The following is a 20,319-nucleotide window of genomic DNA, read 5'->3' on the forward strand; positions in this document are numbered from 1 at the left end:
ACATCTTCAGACGCACACGCAAAGAAATTATCGGACAGTTTTTTGATCCGACCGTCGACGACGAAACGGTAGCGTTTTGAATATTGGTATATTAGCTAAATTAGACGTGGAAAATCAAAAATCCAGAAAAATCCAAAAGTAGACATCGGAACGAGTCCAAATTTTACAGACATGTTGGTGCTAACCTTAATGTCGTTCAATAAAATTTTTGGAATATTTCGCCATTAGGGGGCGCAATAAACGAGGAAATTGTATATCTTCTTATTGGCCAAAGGAATGTTCTTCAAACTCAAAGGAAACCATCAAGGGGCAAACCTGAGTCTATATAAAAAATATGGCCAAGAATTATTAATGTGGGCGGGAGTTATTTGGCAAAGGAAAATTGTCTTTGGAAAATTTCGCCACAAGGGGTCGCAAATAAACGACGAAATAATATATCTCCTAACTGGGCAATGGAATGTTCTGAAAACGCGTTTTGGGCTTTAACTCCCACACCGAAGCTCCCACAGTCAAAACCTTTATATCCACAGATTCACTGGAGTCAGCTGCATCTTTTGGCATACGCTGTTTCTCAATTTTTGAACACATGCTTCGCGTTGTGCCGGCGAAATGCACACTTCTTGGACCCCTGCATAACTGCTTGCAGTTCTAGTTGCTTCTTATTTCCTTATGGCTATATTGGAATAGGTATATTATTAAACTGCATATTAGGTAGGTATATACTGTTTAGTTTTTTTCTTAGTTCGCTCTTTGAAATGGTGTGACACAAATTGCCTAATGTTGAAGTATGATATTCAATTTAGGAAATGTTTTATCTAATGGGAAATTGTACTCACTGAATTATTTTATAAATGCCGGGCGCGTGATATTATTTCATTCTACAGCGACATCTAACGGTTGTCATACACTATTACAATGGGATACATAGGATGAGCAAGAACACAGCGCAAGTTAATTATTAACATTGCTCCATGAACGACAGTAACTAATTTCTTAATAATTTATAACCTAAGGCAAGAAGTTGTAGCGTGTCCCACACTTAGCATGAAAATAATGTATTGGCAGAATACAGAATTTAAGATATATTTAATTATCTTCTAGTAACAATTGTATTCAACATATAACCATGATAATACTACATGTTACCATTTTCTTCAACTACATTACAGTTTGCCTTACTTACTTACCAGGGTTAGAGGTTTTTCTCATGTACTCATGCATCAAGCAGATATTTATATCTATATATTTAACTCCATTCGATATAATCGATATGATCTATATACGATATATTGAAAACGATTAATCTGCAACAGCAATGAATGGTGTAATTGTGTGTGTGTGTGTGTGTGTGTGTGTGTGTGTGTGTGTGTGTGTGTGTGTGTGTGTGTGTGTGTGTGTGTGTGTGTGTGTGTGTGTGTGTGTGTGTGTGTGTGTGTGTACTTTCTCTACCACCTTAGTGACCTCGGTCTGTCCTTGATAAGTCCATGCACAGCTCCTGATTGCAAGAAGTTTGTACCATGGTTTTCCTCTGAGGATGCCTTACCGGCTTCTTGGAGGTAATGATTGTATATGTGTGTGTGCGTGTGTGTGTGTGTGTGTGTGTGTGTGTGTGTGTGTGTGTGTGTGTGTGTGTGTGTGTGTGTGTGTGTGTGTGTGTGTGTGTGTGTGTGTGTGTGTGTGTGTGTGTGTGTGTGTGTGTGTGTGCGTGCCTGTGTGTGTGTGCGTGCGTGTGTGAGTAAGACCCTTGGATTGACTGATGTATTCAAATGTTTTGAATTTATATGAGCTTAACATTAACTAGAATGTAAACAACAAATTCTATCTTTTCAAGACTTTCTGGAGCACTTTACATGGATGTTTAGGGGGTTGGCATCTGGTTTGGTGTACATACTTACATACTGTGTTTTTCTTTATCCATTGAGAATATTTTAGAAGTACTTTGTTTTACCAAATAGGGAATCTTAGTCATTCATCCATTTGGATTTGGACCGTCCTTGACATTCTTAATGACATTCCTACATCTAAGGAGGTTGGCTTTTTCGACCTTGTAATTCAAACCCAATGTCAAAATAACCTTTTCGTTAACCAATGTTATAACACGAGAAAATAGTTGGTCAACGTCATCAAATTCAACATCAAAGTGTTTCTATTATTAGAAACACTATTTTCAAAAGTGCAACAAATATCATTCAGAACTGAATGGAAAACGGTCTCTCAGCATATAGGCTACTGTCAATGCAGTCCACATTGTTAACACACAATAATTCTAAGGAAGAATTTGTCCAAAAAGGTTCATTGTTGATTACGGCTTACGATTTTCCATAACTTAAAAATGTGTTCTCAAAACAGTTTTGTGTTTTTATTCACAACACCAAATATTTTTAGGCTAACATGAAAACACTATATAACTGGGAAGTTTCAGAGAATGTCCCACATATATTGATGTATAATGCAAAACATAATTAACGCCCTCCCTAAGCATGTCAGCAATTTCCGTTCAGAGGTTTGACAGCTTTACAAGTTCATTGTGAATACACATGAGAAAAAATCCTAAACTTAACTTCTTGGGGTTTTTGTTTTTGGGAAAAGTTATGGAAAGTACATTTTTCATCATTACGTTTGGTTAGAATCTTTCCTTTGGCTTTGAAAGACATTTAGTGTTGTAGATATTGAAATAGTGTGTGTGTGTGTGTGTGTGTGTGTGTGTGTGTGTGTGTGTGTGTGTGTGTGTGTGTGTGTGTGTGTGTGTGTGTGTGTGTGTGTGTGTGTGTGTGTGTGTGTGTGTTTGTGTGATGCCTGACGATGTCTTTTTGATCCTTGTTATCATACCACATGGTTGCATCGGTTGGCAGCCAAAGACTGGACGTCTTTGAAGTAGCTTTGCTTTTAAAGAAAATGCTTTGCCACTTCGTCTTTCATCTGTGAATCTTCTAGCAACATCATGGCATTCAGAAAATGTATCTTAAGAACCAATACTCCTCAGCCGGTAATAAAATGAATGTTACCAAGATGCAAGAGTTCAAAAAGCAATAGCTCTACCTAATTCATTTCTAATCAATTCCTTATTTTGACAAGTCCTTCTCTCATTCAATAAACAACAGAATATGTTTTAGCAGCATCTCTACACGCCAACCCTAGTTAGGGCTCTACAAATATCCTGATTTTTTACTATTCTTATTAAATTCAATTTAAATATAATTAATAATTAGCTTTTTTACTCATAACTATTGTATTTTGACTCAACATATAACCATGTAACCATTTTAAATAAGTGTTACTTTATGTAACATAGCCATGTTAAATAAATGTTACTTTATGCAACATGGCCATGTAATTTATTTATGAATTTTAGCTTTTATAGGCCTATTATTGTTTAAGAACATAACAACTTTTTCCATACATGAAGATAACCCTATGAAAAAGGATCCACTAGTGTTAAAAAAATGCTTCAGTGTCTACTCATGGTGTCAGTACATTCAATATAATGAGACAAAAAAAAGACACAAATAGTTGAGTATACGATTGCTAAGTGCAGTCTAAAATGAAGAAGAAGAAGAAGAAGAAGAAGAAGAAGAAGAAGAAGAAGAAGAAGAAGAAGAAGAAGAAGAAGAAGAAGAAGAAGAAGAAGAAGAAGAAGAAGAAGAAGAAGAAGAAACAGAAGAAGCAGGCCCATGTAATGAGGTGTCTATTCTGTACTGTTACCCGTACTGCCAAGCCAGTTAAAAGTTGGCCAGTATCTGCCCTTCTCCTCTGCTCACACACACACACACACACACACACACACACACACACACACACACACACACACACACACACACACACACACACACACACACACACACACACACACACAATTCTGCATGCATACATATATCTCACATAGGTCTGTCAAGAAAAACTTGACTGGAACATAACTCACATTCAGCTTGACTGGCTTGAAGCCATGCCGAAGAGTTATTATAATAACACCCATCAATGTAAACCTTACTTTGCCAATGTTGGGTCACTGCAGTTGCTAATCCGCCGAATACTTGCCATTATCTCAGTTATGGAATGAATTCCTTGTATGTTTTCCATACATTATATTTTTAAGTATTTGCAGCACCAAAGTAAATTTTAAATATAGTTGTGACAATCATTTTTTCCACAATGAAAATGAGATTTCATGCAAGAATATGTTTACATATATTTATTAGAATGTGTTTTTGATATAATGAACACTGTTATAACTTCCCAGTATATAGTAGTATATATCGACATACCTGTATATTCCATCACATATTTTATTCTACATAAAGGTCTTTCTATATTCCGATTTCTCGATAATTCAACCTTTTACTCCCCCTACTGTTCATTCTAAAAGTTGCATGCAAAAAAAGCTGCCATAGCTGAAGGTGAGAAACATCAATTAACAGAAAATATCTACCGTTGAGTTAGGCCTCTGGTGACACAAAGCTCAGGGATACGTTTTCTTCTGCAGTCGTCATCTTCAATGCTGTTTGCCCAGCAAGTTACTGCGCACAACAACATAAACCTCTAATTTAAAGACTAATCTAACTTCAGCGGATCAAATTCTGCTAACGCATGGCTGCGAAATCAAATATTGGAGATTAAAAAACAAATACATGATGCAAGCAGCATAGTTAATGTTTTAATCTATGTATCTAGCTTGACTTTATCTACTGATCTTAACATTTTAATCTCAAAATATGTTCATCCAAGAGCTAAAATATTATTTATATTACCAAAATGCCAGACAATATGTGTCTTTACTGCTGATAAGAGTCACAGAATATGTTTGATAGGCTACAATATGCATATCTTTTTGGAATATAATCTTGCACACTAGAATGTATAAAATAGGTTTTAATCCATTCCATGGATGTATAGTCTGAAGTTCTGAACCCTGGGTTGAACGATGAAATCTCAGTTTGGAATAGTTGCTTGGACGTGTACAAACTCTCGCGAGACAAACATCAATACTGTTTCCTGGTTTGTCAGGTCACACGGGGAAAAAAGCTAGCTGGAGGTTTTAGCGGCGAACAGGGAGGATTGCTGAATCGGGCATAAACAAACATTTCTCAGATCGATCTGATGTGTTTCAATAACCGATAGTGACATTATACTATGCGGTCACCTCGTTCGCTAGCCAATAACTTTATATTGACCCGATTATGGCGGCGGAAGGGGATACAAAGCCAAAAGAGCTCAACCTGCAGCCTTCGGAAAGTTTAAGCGCATCTGGACACACAAAGTGTCAGGACGGCAATAATGGACTGGTGGTGGATAGCCCGGAGGAGACGTTCTCTCCCACCTCGGTGATCTTCTTCAAAGAAGCTTTAAACTCTTGCAATCTGAGCTTCGGTGGGTCGGTGTCGCCTACTCCCGTCCGCCAGTATGAGTTCCACATCGAGCGGAAAAAGAGTAAAAGTAAGTTGTTGTGCTGAACTTTTTATACCGAGGTCCCCTGACTGGTGATCACGTGTCTGTGTGTCTCCTATGTGTACATCGAGTCAGGGACAAGAGCTGTCAAAAGCTTAGGGCCAAATGGCTCCTAAAGCCTCCAGTAGCTGCCTTGACGCACCGTGCTTGAAGTGCGGGTTTCGTTGGCTCTGCTCCTGGTGGTGGTGGTGGTGGTGGTGGTTAGCTTTGTAGCCAAACAAGGCTAATATCAAATACACAAATTAGAAAACAGCTAAGCCTAACTCTGATTCTATATCGTAATAAATATATCCATGGTCACACTCGTATTATATTGTATTCAAGTGGACCAACGTTAAGCAGTATGGTCTGCATACATGCCCATACATCTATGATGAAAACCTAGTCCGCTCTAACCAGTGACTGGGCCAATAAAGCTACGTCAACCCCATATAAGCCTGTACGTTTAATAATTCATCTATGTATATATTTATATATATATAGATTTATATATACACACACTTACAGGTATACCTACCTTCCTAAAACGGGTTACATGTCCACACCTAGCTATGACATTAGCCTCCCGTCCCCACACCATACAGCGTCATGATTGACAGCTGGACCCCGTCCTCTGCTGCGTTCGTTGGTGATTTCATCTTGTACCTTCACCGTTGTCAGTAAATGCATTGTCTGTTAGTTGTGAAACACCACATCCATGGCACAAAGACGGCAATTGCCTGGAAATGGGGTGTATTTGTTTTCTCCCCATATTAATGTCAATACATAAATAAATGCTGCTCAATTAAGATAAGTCCTGCTATAACCGTTTTGACATCATTTGACATTTTGTGACACAATAATTATTTCCTGTTAGTTTAACCATTTGATTATCAATACAATCTTCTATTACAGCAAAGATGTGTTTATTGATGGGAATTGGATGAGTGCTATTCTCCATCATTATTAGCCTTGGATGAATACTCACAGGGAACCCAGTGAGTATAGTACACGCGGAGTACCAACGCCCCCCCCCCCCCCCCTCCTTTTTACGCATGCACCATCTGCTCATGTGACCGTCGTTCCTCTTCACAGCCTACTTGTCAGCCATCTTGGTCAACACCCACCTAGTGCATTCACTGCGGTGCACAAGCAGCCCAATCAGAGTGAACGGGCACTAAGCTCACAGGAGGCGGGCCGTGATTTCCACCACAGTGCTCTCTTGCATTCTAAATCCTCTGGCTGAGAGGAGGGCAAGGCAGCAGTTCTCAAGACAACAGTGTTTTCTCTTGGCTCCTTCTGTAGCGGCAGGAGATGAGGATGCGGGAATAAAGAAAAATCCATTTATTTTTTAAAAGCCTCTGGAAGCTACTGTTAGCCTCTTTTTTTTGTGCTTCTCCATCTTTTCCCAGTGTTGTTTTTCTAGCACACGTAGTGATTTGTGCCTTGCGAAGCGGCAGTTTTTATTGTAAGCCTTATCATCATTCGGCTTTCACAACAAAAGCTGCACCCTTTCTCTCGGGCGGAGTGGCTGGCTGTCTGTCTGTGTGCTGCTTCGCATCAGCTGAGTCATCATGTCTGACCTGACGCCTCAGACCGACGTGCCGACCCCCACCACGGACAAGATCACCCAGGCCGCACGGGAGACCATATACCTCTGCAACTTCCGCGTGTCTGTCGACGGGGAATGGCTGTGCTTGCGCGAGCTCAACGACATCTCCCTCACCCCAGACCCAGAGCCGACACACGAAGGTAACGGTGGCAGAGCCTGGTAGCCTGGTGGTGCTGTGTATGTCACAGGCACAACGTTGTTATGGTTAGGGCGTGGTGACAGCAGCCAGTCTCCAGGTCCCCCACCACCACCACCGCCGTCGCGGCTCTGCCGCTTCCGAGGATGGTGTGAATCCCTGTCGTTTTTTTAATGAGCGTCGTGTTTGATTTCAGAGGGAACGTGGAGGGAAAGGGCGGGGGATGTGGATGTGGAGACCTGATGCTAAGCATGCTAACAGCTTTTGTACATTCATTGCTGGGTGATGGAGCCTCATTCGGTTGGGGGAGGGGGCTGGGTTGCTCATTGGATGTGTTTTGATCCTGGAAAGCAGACGTGTTGTGTTTTTTAAGCAAATCATTTCCGGGGTCTGTTTTGCTCAACATAGCCAGATGCTAAATGAGCCAGCCAATCACGCAGCAGATTTACGCTTGCATGCTGTGGCGTATCCCATTCAACCCCATCCAACCTGAACGACGACTTGACGTAACCCAGCTTTCCCATCTTATATACTGCATTTAAAAACGGCATTATTCGCCTTGGATGGAGCACATACATTTCAAAATAGATGCCTGGACTTCTTTCACAGAATGTGATCATTCAAATTCATCAAACTAATCTAATTTAAACAAAGAATTCCGGCTATTTGACAGCAGTACTTAAGTTTCAGCCCTCGTGGTTTTAAGCTGTGGAACATAGAACATTCTAACCGTTATTAGTAAGCACTTATGCATTTAATGGAGCTGCTAATATGTTGTAAATCAATAGTCTCTAAAGCATTCAAAGCAGCTTACTCTTGTGGGTTATTCACATATCCAGGAATGTCTTCGGTGGGTGATCTTGCAAAATGTGCCTGCTGCCGCCCTCAAAAAGAACTCTGCAATTAAAGGAATACTTATCCTGACAAATGAATGACAGGACTACCAATATTGCATTAAAACCGAGCGTTGCGTATTGTATTTATACCAAATGCTATCCTCTTCAGTTTTTCATGCTTTGAGGCTTTTCTTGTCTGGAACAAATTTACCAGACGAACAAACATTGGGATCTTCCCTTGCCAGCAACTCGACACCAAATATAATAAAATAAACGGCCATCTCGGATCCTGTCCACCAATCAAAATGACCTGCAGTGCTCTTATCACTTCCACCGTGGACCGAGCCAAGGAGATAAACAACATGGTGTCCTTCAGACGATATCCCAAGACTTATGGACTGCTCTGCTGTCAACAGTAACGCGGTCCTGCACTCCGCACCACTGGAGCGACACTCTGGCAATCTCTTCCACTAAAGTTTCATTTCATCGTTATTCAAAGAAAAAGGGGGCCGCGAGTTCTGCAGAAAGACAAAGAGAAGCAGCCATATGCAACTGCTGCATTGCAAGTCCTTGTGTTGATCGTTGAGGGCTTCTACCGGGGTCAGTAGCCAGTCTCATTTCATGTTTGCTTCTGTCGGTCATTTCCCTCTCAGATCCAAAGGATCCCATTGCCATCGAGAGGCTGAACCTGATGAACATGGCCAAGCTGAGCATCAAAGGCCTGATCGAGTCGGCGCTGAACCTCGGCCGCACGCTCGACTCGGACTACGCGCCTCTCCAACAGTTCTTCGTGGTGATGGAGCACTGTTTGAAACACGGGCTGAAAAGTATGTGGAAAAAAAAAAAAATTCAAATTCTTAATTATGAGCGAATGATACTATGTAAATGTAGTATTATTATTATTATTATTATTATTATTATTATTATTATTATGTTGCTTGTAAATGGTCATTGCATGCCAAGTTGCCATAATGTTGCTGAATGTTGTTTATTGTTGACAAATCGTATCTGTTTGGTTGATCAGCCAAGAAGACGTTCCTGGGGCAGAACAAGTCCTTCTGGGGGGCGTTGGAGCTGGTGGAGAAGCTAACACCTGAGGCAGGAGAGATCACTGCAAGTGTAAAAGACCTGCCTGGTCTCAAGTAAGTCGGGTCCGCAAAAGCCAACTAGTTTAATGATTGTTTTTTTTTATGAATGCGTTTTTGGATTTTGTTAAGATTATTTTCTATTTTGGTTTGAGCTAATTGTTTCTTTTATCACTGGCATTTGACAAAGATGCTTTCCAACGAAAGAGGTGCAACCAAGGGCTTGGTGACACTTTTGTGACTCTTAACAGATGTGTGCCAGGACACATTAATAGTCAATTGTAGACGATTCCAGATTGGTCAGGTTGTGATCCAATGTTCCAGGTCAGTCATCATCCAAATTCAATTTGGCCTTGGCCGTTTTGCACCAAAACGTCAAGGGAGGAGCCGGAGTAGACATGGGGGAGAAAGGGATGTGCTCCCGGAGCTGTGCTGCCGGACTGCCGCCGAGCTACCCCCGCCAGACTTTTCAGCTCCCGGAGCGACACCTGCCGGAGCAGCCAGAGAGCTTCGGCGGCAGTTCAGCTCCCGGAGTACACCGCCGGACTGCCGCCGAAGCTTCGGCCGCAGCCGGACGGCTACGACAGCGGCGCGGGGAGCTAGGCGTCAGTCCGGCAGCTCAGCTCCCGGACTACAATCCCTTTGTCCTCCGTGTCGCGGTTCATGGACTTCAGAAAGTCAAGGCCAAAGTTCCTTTCCACCAATTGTTCTCCACCATGGCCGAGATATCCTCCACTACGAGTCTTTACTTGCTGTGGAAGTACCAGAGACGTCAGACGCAGTCTTGATGATTCATAATATCATCCGAGGCGCACATTGCTTTCGGCCGTTATATTAGATATAATATTATATAAATACCCATATATAATATTATTATTATTATATTATATAGATATAGAGCTCCAGGAGCCGCAAACGACAACAATCCCTTCTCCTCCATGCTGTGGTTCAGCATGACAGCTCATTGGTCAATGGGCAGCAGCTCATTTGCATTAAAGCTACAGACACCAGAAACAGCGCATTCTGAAGGGACTGAAACAGAGGCGAATAGCGGCAGGCGAGATTTTATTCCCTAAAGGGTATTTCCAGCAAACGGCTTCAAAAACATGTTTTCTGGAACTCAAATACTATGTTTACTGGTTGGGAAAACGCCATAATATGTTTCCTTTAAGAAAAAGAACAGTAGCTTCTTCTTAGCTATCCCTTGTTTTAAAGCACGGAATATTTAAATATTAAGTGGTAACTCAAATGGCGATCCAATTACAGATCTGGCCAGAAAGTTTTCATTCAAATGTTAAGTCTAGAAGCACGGTCTGTGATAGGATCTGGCAGATCTGATCGAGGAAGTCGCATTGAGAAGAGTATTTTGAGCAAGGCTGATGAGTGATGGAATTATAATGCGTTAATAGGATAAATAGACTGCAGATGGAGGGAGTGGATTAATAGTTTTGACTGAACTTGCTGTGTTTTCTGTCAGAACACCCCTAGGAAGAGGACGAGCCTGGCTGCGATTGGCCTTAATGCAGAAGAAACTCTCTGATTACATGAAGACCATCATCAACAGGAAGGACCTGCTAAGGTAGCACCACTAAATGGATGATGAAATGGACTGAAAGTGACTCCTGTACAGAATATGACCCAATCCCATTTCTTCCCCTTACCTCTTCAAAACAAGGGGGAGGGGGAAGGGGAAGGGGTAAGGGGTAGAAATGGGATTGGGCCTTTGTGTCTCCTCCCACCAGTAAAACCGAAAACCCCTTTGTATTCTTAGAAGTGTCCGTAGGGATTATCCTCTCTAATTCTTTTCGTTAGCTAAAATATCGACCAATCCGACACACTTGGTTCCTTCGCTTTTTTTTTAACAACGGTGTGCCATTAACAATTGTACTCTTCATGAGAGCACACCTGTGACGGTTCCCATGTGGCCGGATCCCAGTCAAACATGTACTCTTGGTAACCTAACGATCACCCTCTTATGAGAAAAATATTAAACTGCAGCAGAAATGATACTCAATAACATTGTATGGCTCCTGCAGTGTGTATTACAAAATGTTTTCAGATAAAAGATTAGGTGTATTTTGTTAGGGCAAGGACTATATTTATTCAAGGCATTATGAGTCAAACTATTATAATTGACTACAGAAAAGGCAGTTGCTATGATATCACCTGTAATGTCGGTCCCCTCTCTGTTGTAGTGAGTTCTACGAAGCGAACGCCTTAATGATGGAGGAGGAGGGAGCGGTCATCGCAGGGCTTCTAGTGGGCCTCAATGTGATCGACGCCAACCTCTGCATGAAGGGAGAAGACTTGGATTCACAGGTACTCATCCATTTCTCATCCCTTCTTTTTGTTTTTGCGTAAATTTGGTTTATTTGATCAACTGTTTTGGTTTTGAGCTATTTTTGGTTCGAAGTGAATTGCTTCCTTTGACCATTTCTCTGATGGACAATGGCTAATATAAACCTTTCTGTGATACCTGTCGTTACTAGCAAAGTGAGTACATTGGCCTGCACTTGATTAACATTTGGAATATTTAGCGACATATAAATCGTCTTCGCTGCATCTCACACGTGCCGCTCTGTGGTAAAAAAAACAAACATGCAAACGTCCTTCTTCTCTCCCACTGTGTGAAGGTCGGCGTCATCGATTTCTCAATGTACCTCAAAGACAGCGGCAACAGTAGCAAGAGCACAGAGGGGTGAGTGCTTCCCCTTCACGCACCACCCTGAACCTACAACTCATGACATAGTGGAGCCATTCACAAAGTCTTGTGTACAACATGAACCCTTCTTGACCTAAGAAAGTTCCTAGACCTGCACTCTAGTTTAGAGACACTGGCTTGTCCCTGATGTATGCTTTGATTGGGTAACTGCTTTTAGCTTTTTAGTTTACTTTTTTTTCAAGGACATTTTAATGAAACTACTTTATCATTAAAAGTAGTTTAAATACGAGGCTATGGATAGTTGTGTTAATAGTTTTTTTGTTGGGTTGCGGTCTAGAAACTAACACATTTTTCATGTGGCCTTTTCCTCCCCTTACTTTAGAGACGGTCAGATCACGGCAATTCTCGATCAGAAAAATTATGTGGAGGAGCTAAACAGACATTTAAGGTGCGTCAAAAGGCCCTTTCTGAGTGAAATCCTCATCGGCTGTGTGAGTTAAACGTCAGTTGTGATATTGTGTGGTTCTGGTCTATTTCCACAGTGCGTCCGTAAATAACCTGCAGGCTAAGGTGGATGTTCTTGAGAAGTCCAATACCAAGCTAACGGAGGAGGTGGGCTTCACATTGTAGTATTATGTTTCTACCCGGGATTCAGTCCCAAAAAAATCCTGTTTTGATAATCCATTCATAAGTATCAACTTAAAATCTTACCACATTTCTCCACAACCCAAGCTCGCAGTGGCTAACAACAGGATCATCACCTTGCAAGAGGATGTGGAGCGAGTAAAGGAAGAGAGCTCTTACCAGATGGAGTCAAACCGAAAGGTACACCCATTATGAACATCATCCGCTAAACCGCTTGTCCTTTGTCCCTCTAACCAATAACTCACCGGGACATTTCATTACTAAACGTCTTTTGGATGCAAACATTAGCGGTGTGAACTGTGCTTATAAATATTGTTATGTTCTCATGTACCAACGATTAACTCTTATTAATGTTTTATCCTTTGAGACAGGGGAAAACCTTTTTAAATTCAGGGATAGCTCTTTTACATAGACACTTTCATAAAGGTCAAATCTAAGAAATAATTATACAAAATATTACACAATTTAAGCATTGGAATTCTCACATTGACTAACGCCTCATTTGTTTTAAGGGAACTGTTTGATGGATGTTTATCTCCATTTCGTCTTCTTCTCCAGGCCTTGAGAAGCGATGCAGCAGTACCAGTAGCCACAGATGGACAATCACTGGGAGAAACCCGCAAACAGCTGAAGGAGGAAACCCTACTACGCCTGGTCAGTCAGCCAGCCAGCCTGCATTAGACTACCTCCACAAAGCTACAGCTCCTCAGTACACTTTGTAATGTACTTTAATGGCTTATCTGGCATCAGCAATATTGTACTTCGGCTAAACGTGAACGCAGCATCATGTGCCGGCACTTAACCTTTATGCCTGTCTGATGGTTATTATACTGTCGTTGTTGTTGCTGTGGACCCTCAGGACGTGGAGAAGGAGCTGGAGGTCCAGATCGGCATGAAGCAGGAGATGGAGCTGTCCATGAAGATGCTGGAGAAGGATGTTTGCGAAAAGCAGGACGCCCTGGTGGAGCTCCGGACGCAGATGGAGGACATCCGCACCTTCAACCAACAGCTGACCCACAAGGCACAGGTAACGGCCCTCCTGCCATCGTCAGCCCGAGTGAGTGATCGAGAGAGATCGAGAGTGATCGAGAGTGACCGAGAGTGACCGAGAGAGTGATCGAGAGAGTGATCGAGAGTGATCGAGAGAGTGATCGAGAGAGTGATCGAGAGAGGGATCGAGAGAGGGATCGAGAGAGTGATCGAGAGAGGGATCGAGAGGGATCGAGAGAGGGATCGAGAGAGGGATCGAGAGAGTGATCGAGAGGGATCGAGAGAGATCTTGTCATGTGGTCCCTATGTGTTGCAGAGCTCCGAGGCCAGCTCCAAACAAAAGGGAGACATCATCACCGGCCTGGAGGACAAGATAAACCAGATGGCCGGGACGGTCAAACAGCTGGAGAGCAGGTAGGCTTCCTGGCACCACGCACGGACAAACTCCCAAAACTCGTACAAGGATTGTCTTACCTCAGTTCTTTAAGAATACATGACTGTGGCGACCCCTCTGTCCTGCCTTAGGTTCTTAATCTCCTCTTCTACTGGTACACACCGGTTTGGACAAATAACATTAAGTCCCAAACATTTCATCAAAAACATCAGGTGTGCAATCGCGGAGTTTAGGAGAGGACAGGCAGGATAGGCGGATCCTTTAAGAACCACATTTTATATCATCTCAGACTACCCAATCCAAACACATGTTTAGAAAGTGAAGAGCGTTTTGAACCTAGATTCCAAGATCTGCAAAGTGCATTTTTATCCAGCTTGTTGATTTTCATTAGAAACATCACGCAGTACAAGATAAATCGACTACGACTACTACCTACAATGATTCCTCTTTTTCCTGTTTGTTTGTCTTTTCTCACTCCATCCTCATTGTTTTCCTTTTCACCCCGTGATCCGCTCATCTTTTGCTTTTGTTTGATTTGGTCTCATCTTCATGGGCACGTCACCAGCGATATGCATTTGGTGAAGCAGGCCAGGTCCCTGAACTCTGCTGCAGGAAGGCTCCTTCAGGCTCAGCCATGAAGTCCTCCCCCTTCTCTATAGTTTCATACGTCAGGACCCCCCCCCCCCCCAAGTTACAAACAGAGCCGCAATTCCATTCTTTGCGTAGAAATAATCCAACTAGAATATTTTTGATTTTTCTGGTATACTGTTTTTTTGTTGTCGCGGGGGGGAACTCAAACTGACTTCTCATACACCACAAGCCGGAAGACTCTGCAGAGTCTAGAACTATGGACTGAATCCTGCCTTTTGGCCAAACCTCTTCTTTTCCCTGTGTTAGTAATAATAATAATATTACAATTATAACGGTTATTTATTACACACAGTTCATTTAGTCTTTCGACAGATGTGGTTGGCGCTGACTTTGCTATGCATTTCTGGAATTGACAGTGCTTCGGCTTTTCTCATTGGCTAAGAACAGTGGAACACATGGTTGTCAATACGCCCCCTTGAGGTGTTTGATTGGATGGATTGTTCCCAACGGCGCCACATATGCTTTTAGCACAGCGATGGCTCCCTGGATTCTGGCACATAAAAAAAACAAAAAGGCCCTGGAATCATGTCCTCTACCCACCCACTCAACGCTATTCTATATCCTCTATTTTCTAGATATAATAAGTACGAAGGGAGTCTACGGTCATCCTCGTCACCCTGTTCCGAAGTTGTTTTTTTCGGTGTTGATGTTGTGTTTCAGAGTTTGCATCTGTGTTAAATGCCAGGTCGGGATCATTAACCTCCTATTAGAGAGTCAACCAGGGCCAAATGGGTTTTAATAATTTCAACTTGTATGTAAACAATAACGTTGGTGTAAATTGTCGTAACCACAAGGCTATTAAGATAACTCAATAAAAACCGCTTGCTTCGGCTTCACCAAATGCCTTCTGACGTTCGGCTGCCTCCTTTCTGTGTTTGGACTTTTTTTCATATATTTAAGGAGTTTTTTATTTTTATTTTAGTGATGGTTAAACCTCTCTCCCACCTAGTTTTGTGTTTTGGTTTATTTTTTGTTTAAGTTCTCATTTTACCATGAGTTTATGTGGCACCCCCCCCCCCCCCTGCTCAACCCAGATCCAAGCAGGCTCAGAGGGAGCGGGATCTGGCCCAGGAGGCCAACCGCCTGTTCAAACAGGAGTTTGGGGACAAGATTGAGAGTCTGCAGACGGAGGTGGAGCACCTGAGGAAACAGAGGTAGTCGACGTCAACATTGCTGTATTTGTCAAATTCCCTTGGTGGCCATCTTGTATTCAAAATCGACACTTAGGGGAGGGGGGGGGGGGATTGCTGAGGATTCCGGAAGTTGACGGTAGCTTTTTTTTTATAAAGTTGTTTTGTGACATCAGGTTAAAGAGAAAAGTTAGAAAAGCCATCCATGTTAACAATTTTTTTTAAAACTTTTGCACCCCCCTCGAATTCAAGATGGTAACCCTACAAATAAAGAGAATGGAAGCCATGTTGCAGGGATAACATTCTGTAATGTTACTTGGATCAAGCTTTTTCTTTTTAAGATGGAATTTCAGCTGAAGCACATACATACTAGCGGTATGCAAGTCTAAACGCGTGTTGTTCCAGGTACAAGTTGGACCTGGAGCTGAGAAGAGAGAGGGCCCGAAAGAGCGATCAACCTTTTGGCACCCAGCCCACAGTGCCCTCTGTGCCACAGAAGGGACGGCCGCACACGGAGCAAGCTGTAACGCGACACAGCCTCGTAAGAGGAACATTTATAGGACATGGTATAACCATTTGTACACTAGCAACTGTGGTGTTTTTCCACTAATAATGGCCTGGTTCTTCACTGCAGAAAGTGAATGTCCCGGACTCTGAGAAGGCCCAGGAAGACGCTTCAGAAGACAAAACAGCCGAGGGTTCACCCACGTAAGCACTTGAGATTATTATCACGTTTTTATTATAACTCTACCTTCTCACTACCTATTTACATTCAGCCCCCCCCTCCCTCCTTTTCAAAGGCCCTCGTCTGAATGTGAAGATGTAAAGGTATGGGCAAACAAATATGCGATCACTTTAAATTCATGTATAGAGATAATTACCTGCTTTGATTGGTGAGATGGGTAAAGCTGAATGTGGAGCTTTCCCGATAAAGAGAACTGTAATAATGATGTCCTTTGTTGTCCTGTCTAGGAGAAATCAGTGCTGGAGCTGAGCCAGTTGTCCATCTGCACTATCTGTGAACAGGAGGAGTCTCTTACGAGGATTAAGGTACACCAGCAGAGCCTGAATGAATAGATTGCTCGCTCTAAAGTGTCTACAATTTCTCGGTTAATAAAATGTTCCCTTTATGATGTAGATGATTCCGTTTTAACCTATTGGAATCGAATGATCATTTATGAAACAGCTGAACCTATTGTGTTGGAAAGCCAATATGTACTATCTTAACATTCAGTGTAACTTGTAGATCATCAGCTGATGAACCGTGTACATGTCGGATTCATCTCCGTTTTAAAAACACATTTGTTTTTGACCAGTTGGTCTGATGGGGCTGTGGTGCTTCTGCTCGTTCTAGAAGCGGTGCAAGAACTGCAGTGGGGTTTTCTGTGAGAGCTGCCTGACCAACGAGCTGCCGCTACCCTCGTCCATCCTCCCGGAGAACGTGTGCGACACCTGCTACTTCCTGTTGCTACAGCAATACGCCTCGAGTCCCACCTGACAACGCCCTATTCTCTAATCGACCCGTTTGCTGGGCACAACAGGGACACATGTATAAGGGGAACTCTCAAGACATTTCAGCAAAGGCATTGCTTATTTTTTTATTATTGTGGTATTTACTGGCACTGCCAAAAAGCACTTTTTTGATTTCCCGACAAACTAAAGCACTCTATGGGGATTGCTAGACTTAAAAAGGGGAATTTTAGCTACTTCCAACAGCTCATCTTATGTATTTATGCATTTTAAACACTATTAAGTGTCCACCAAGTGGATTTGCTTATAATTTTTATCCATCTCATAATACTAAAGTGAAATTGTTGCCATGATCCATTAATTCCATGCTATACAGACGGCCACTATCTTTGGTGTAATGGTAATTCTAGACCTACTTCTTCATCATATTAACCGGTTCTGCTATAAAACTGCAAGTAAAACTAACCTTCTGATGTAATATTGAGAATTTGTCTTTATTAGTCTCGACTCATGCTTTTAAAACTGCATAATGTGGTTTCCGGTATCAACAAAACACAATTTGTCTACTTGTTGCAATTAGGTTGCCTAACATGGGCATGTATGCTATATCATTGATATAGAATCTGCTGTAGGCCTCTCATATTGTGATGTCTGAAAATAAACTCATCTTAAAATACTGATTTACAATACGAAGCGAGATACGATTACACTTGACATGCTGTAATAAGCTGTAACATTCTATGATGTTTGTTTTAATGGTAGGAAGAATAGCAATGGTTGCTTGACCAATTAATTTATTCGGCCCCAATAAAATGAGTCAAATAAAGTGCATTTTCAACCAAGAACGAAGTGAGAGCTTTAAGAACTTGTCAGCAAGTAATCTAATCAAATGAAGCTGTACACACTTCACTATTTTATTGGATAATTTATTTTTGTTTAAAAGAATACCCCCTCTTCCACATTGAGACCATTTATTAGGCAGTTTGTTTGAGGCCAGGAATGTTTATTGTATCATATGAACATCCTGTTATTATACGGAAATAAACAATTATCTTGGGTAGAGGGACATCTTTTTTTCAGTCATCATCACCTAGAGAGAAAATCTGAATTACTGCCTGGCATGTTGAAAGTATTAATTTTGTCGATTGTTTCACTTGAGTGAAGATGTACATCACTTGAAACCAGCATCAATGAATCACATTAATCTTGAAAACGTACATTTGTTCACTTAATTAGTCCCACAAAAGGTGGATTAAAAAAACGTATTTACAAAACAAACGCCAGATAAAATTTCTTAGGAACTTTTATGTATAATAAAAAAAGAAGTTCACTACTTACTCATGTTAGTATTTGTGGAGTTGAGAAACAACTCAATGTATCTCCCACCTAAAAAAAAAAGAATGCATTCTAGAAACGATTCATTTGAACATCACCGATTTACAAATATGCCAGCACAGATCCGAATAATTAATGACAAATATATCGTAGAATAAAGAGTTGTGGAAAAGTATGAAGGCATTCTAGTGAAGACCAATCAAACTCTTATGTAAGGAATAAACCACCACTGAGGGTCCCGTCATTGGAAAACAATTACCTTAAAATAATGGAACACACCAGGATAGTATAATCCACTTATACCAGTGACCAACAATGGTAACTAACATATCAGTTGCTAATCTAGAACTTTATTTCTAAGTTTTTGTGTTGTCAAGGCAACTTTTGGTCATAACTTGTAGTGCATTGATTTGGAACGGTTAAAAAGCCCTTGAATTTATTGTCCATTCAGGATCAAGAATTGCATAAATGCTGTTCATCCATCTATATCTATATCTAGATAGATGGATGGATAGATATATAAAAATATAGATATATTTAGGAGTGCGACATAACAACTTGGTGCAATTCGAATATCCGTCTTTAACATCCGTGGCAAGAGGAAAGCCAAATATATCAACCCAAATACATCCTGAATATAGAAAGCTGTCTTTACAACTTTTGGCTTATGCAATCCTGCTTGAATGTGACTGAATGAGGATCTGATGAGCCTGCTCAAGACGCCTACCCATATGCAGCCTATCTCTGGACATGGCTGACACTGCATCCTGGTGGGACCTGAAGAACACGTCCGCCTCCCCCTTGGGCCGCCCGTCCGGCCCAAACTCAACCAGGATCTTGGACAGGGCCAGTGGGGAGAAGAACTGGAATCCAAAAAGGAGAAAGACCAAAAAGACACGTCAGAATAATTTTGTATTCTTTGTAATTCCAGTACTGTCCTGCACGTGCTGCTGTTGCACCTGGATTTTCCGTCTGGGATCCAAAATAAGTATTGTAAGACCCTTTGGATGAAAGCGTTCACCGAATTGCATACATTATAACTAGTGCTGTCAAACGATTAAAATATGTAATCACGATTAATCGCATTAATGTCATAGTTAACTCACGATTATCGCAAAAATAGCAATCTTTTTTCTATGCTAAATATCCATTGATTTCTTTGTCCCATTAATTGTTCTCATTTTAATGCTCTTATCAACATGGAGAAGTGCATCGGCTTGCCTCGTGCAAATGTTTTTTTATTGATAACAACATTGGCATATACTGATCAAAACAGGAAGATACAAAAAAAAGCCTATAGTGCAATTAAACGATGAACATACAAACATACTGCCTTGAACATAGAAGTCAGGCTACTGCTTCTTTGTTTTGAGCCAAAAAAAAAAAAAAAGCGTTAATCACGCGATAAAAAAATTAACGCCGTTAAAATTGGTTTGCGTTAACGCCGTTAATAACGCGTTTAACTGACAGCACTAATTATAACATATTAAAGAGAGGTGTTGGTGACCCCAGAGGATGGTGTCACGGCCTTACGTGGGCGATGTCTCGTCCGGTAGAATGGAAGGGCACGCCCCTCATGTGCACGTAATGTAACGTGGTGGCTGGGTTGGAGGCCGCTGGGGGAGGAAATAAAATAAGAGACATTTCAGACGTTTGACAAATTTGAAAATACTCTTTCATTTCCAGATTTCGGCGGCCCCCTCAAGGGTTTCGGTACTATACATTTAACTGAATAAGTGGCTTAGCGAGGCCCAAATCAACATTTTTATGTTTGACCAATTTGAAAATACTGTTTAAGGTACAAATGTAGACAGCCCCTAAGTGTTTCAGTACTAGACGGTAAACTAAATAACGTGGCTTAGCGAGGTCCTCACCGTTGTGCTCCGCCCACGGAGGGGAGGGTCGGGGCTGACCGTCGTGGGACGGAGACGAGTCGCTCTGGACCCATTCTT

The 20,319-nt window shown here is 41.7% G+C and overlaps 2 protein-coding genes across 6 annotated transcripts in view; one reads left to right on the top strand and one right to left on the bottom strand.

Moving 5' to 3' along the window:
* Positions 1-5,003: 5,003 nt before the first annotated feature.
* On the top strand, positions 5,004-18,289 carry LOC130384131 (protein RUFY3-like). Of its 5 annotated transcripts, none has more exons than XM_056592187.1 (18): positions 5,004-5,430; positions 8,659-8,832; positions 9,030-9,147; positions 10,568-10,669; positions 11,286-11,409; positions 11,724-11,788; positions 12,135-12,200; positions 12,295-12,364; positions 12,485-12,577; positions 12,956-13,051; positions 13,257-13,424; positions 13,704-13,801; positions 15,467-15,586; positions 15,968-16,103; positions 16,197-16,270; positions 16,363-16,390; positions 16,535-16,612; positions 16,917-18,134. In XM_056592187.1, exons 1-18 carry the CDS (start codon positions 5,175-5,177, stop codon positions 17,058-17,060), a joined length of 2,010 nt encoding a protein of 669 aa, XP_056448162.1. In that variant the 5' UTR covers positions 5,004-5,174; the 3' UTR covers positions 17,061-18,134. The 5 variants fall into 5 exon arrangements, 4 of the variants coding, with proteins under 4 accessions (XP_056448162.1, XP_056448163.1, XP_056448166.1 ...); XM_056592190.1 differs by lacking the exon at positions 5,004-5,430 and adding an exon at positions 6,868-7,173 and having other exon boundaries at positions 16,917-18,289; XR_008895867.1 differs by lacking the exon at positions 16,363-16,390 and having other exon boundaries at positions 5,010-5,430; positions 16,917-17,006.
* LOC130384132 (G-rich sequence factor 1-like) overlaps positions 18,015-20,319 on the bottom strand; it is a 5,249-nt gene continuing 2,944 nt past the window's right edge. Inside the window, exons 6-10 of the mRNA XM_056592192.1 lie at positions 20,242-20,319; positions 19,901-19,983; positions 19,095-19,230; positions 18,371-18,418; positions 18,015-18,122 (exon numbers count right to left, since the gene is read on the bottom strand). The exon at positions 20,242-20,319 is cut by the window's right edge and continues 56 nt beyond it. Of these exons, the coding sequence (XP_056448167.1) occupies positions 18,109-18,122; positions 18,371-18,418; positions 19,095-19,230; positions 19,901-19,983; positions 20,242-20,319 (359 nt within the window). The 3' untranslated portion in view covers positions 18,015-18,108. The remainder of the gene's footprint in view (positions 18,123-18,370; positions 18,419-19,094; positions 19,231-19,900; positions 19,984-20,241) is intronic.

This window comes from Gadus chalcogrammus, chromosome 6 (genome assembly GCF_026213295.1).
Source record: "Gadus chalcogrammus isolate NIFS_2021 chromosome 6, NIFS_Gcha_1.0, whole genome shotgun sequence".
Classification (NCBI taxonomy): Eukaryota; Metazoa; Chordata; class Actinopteri; order Gadiformes; family Gadidae; genus Gadus; species Gadus chalcogrammus.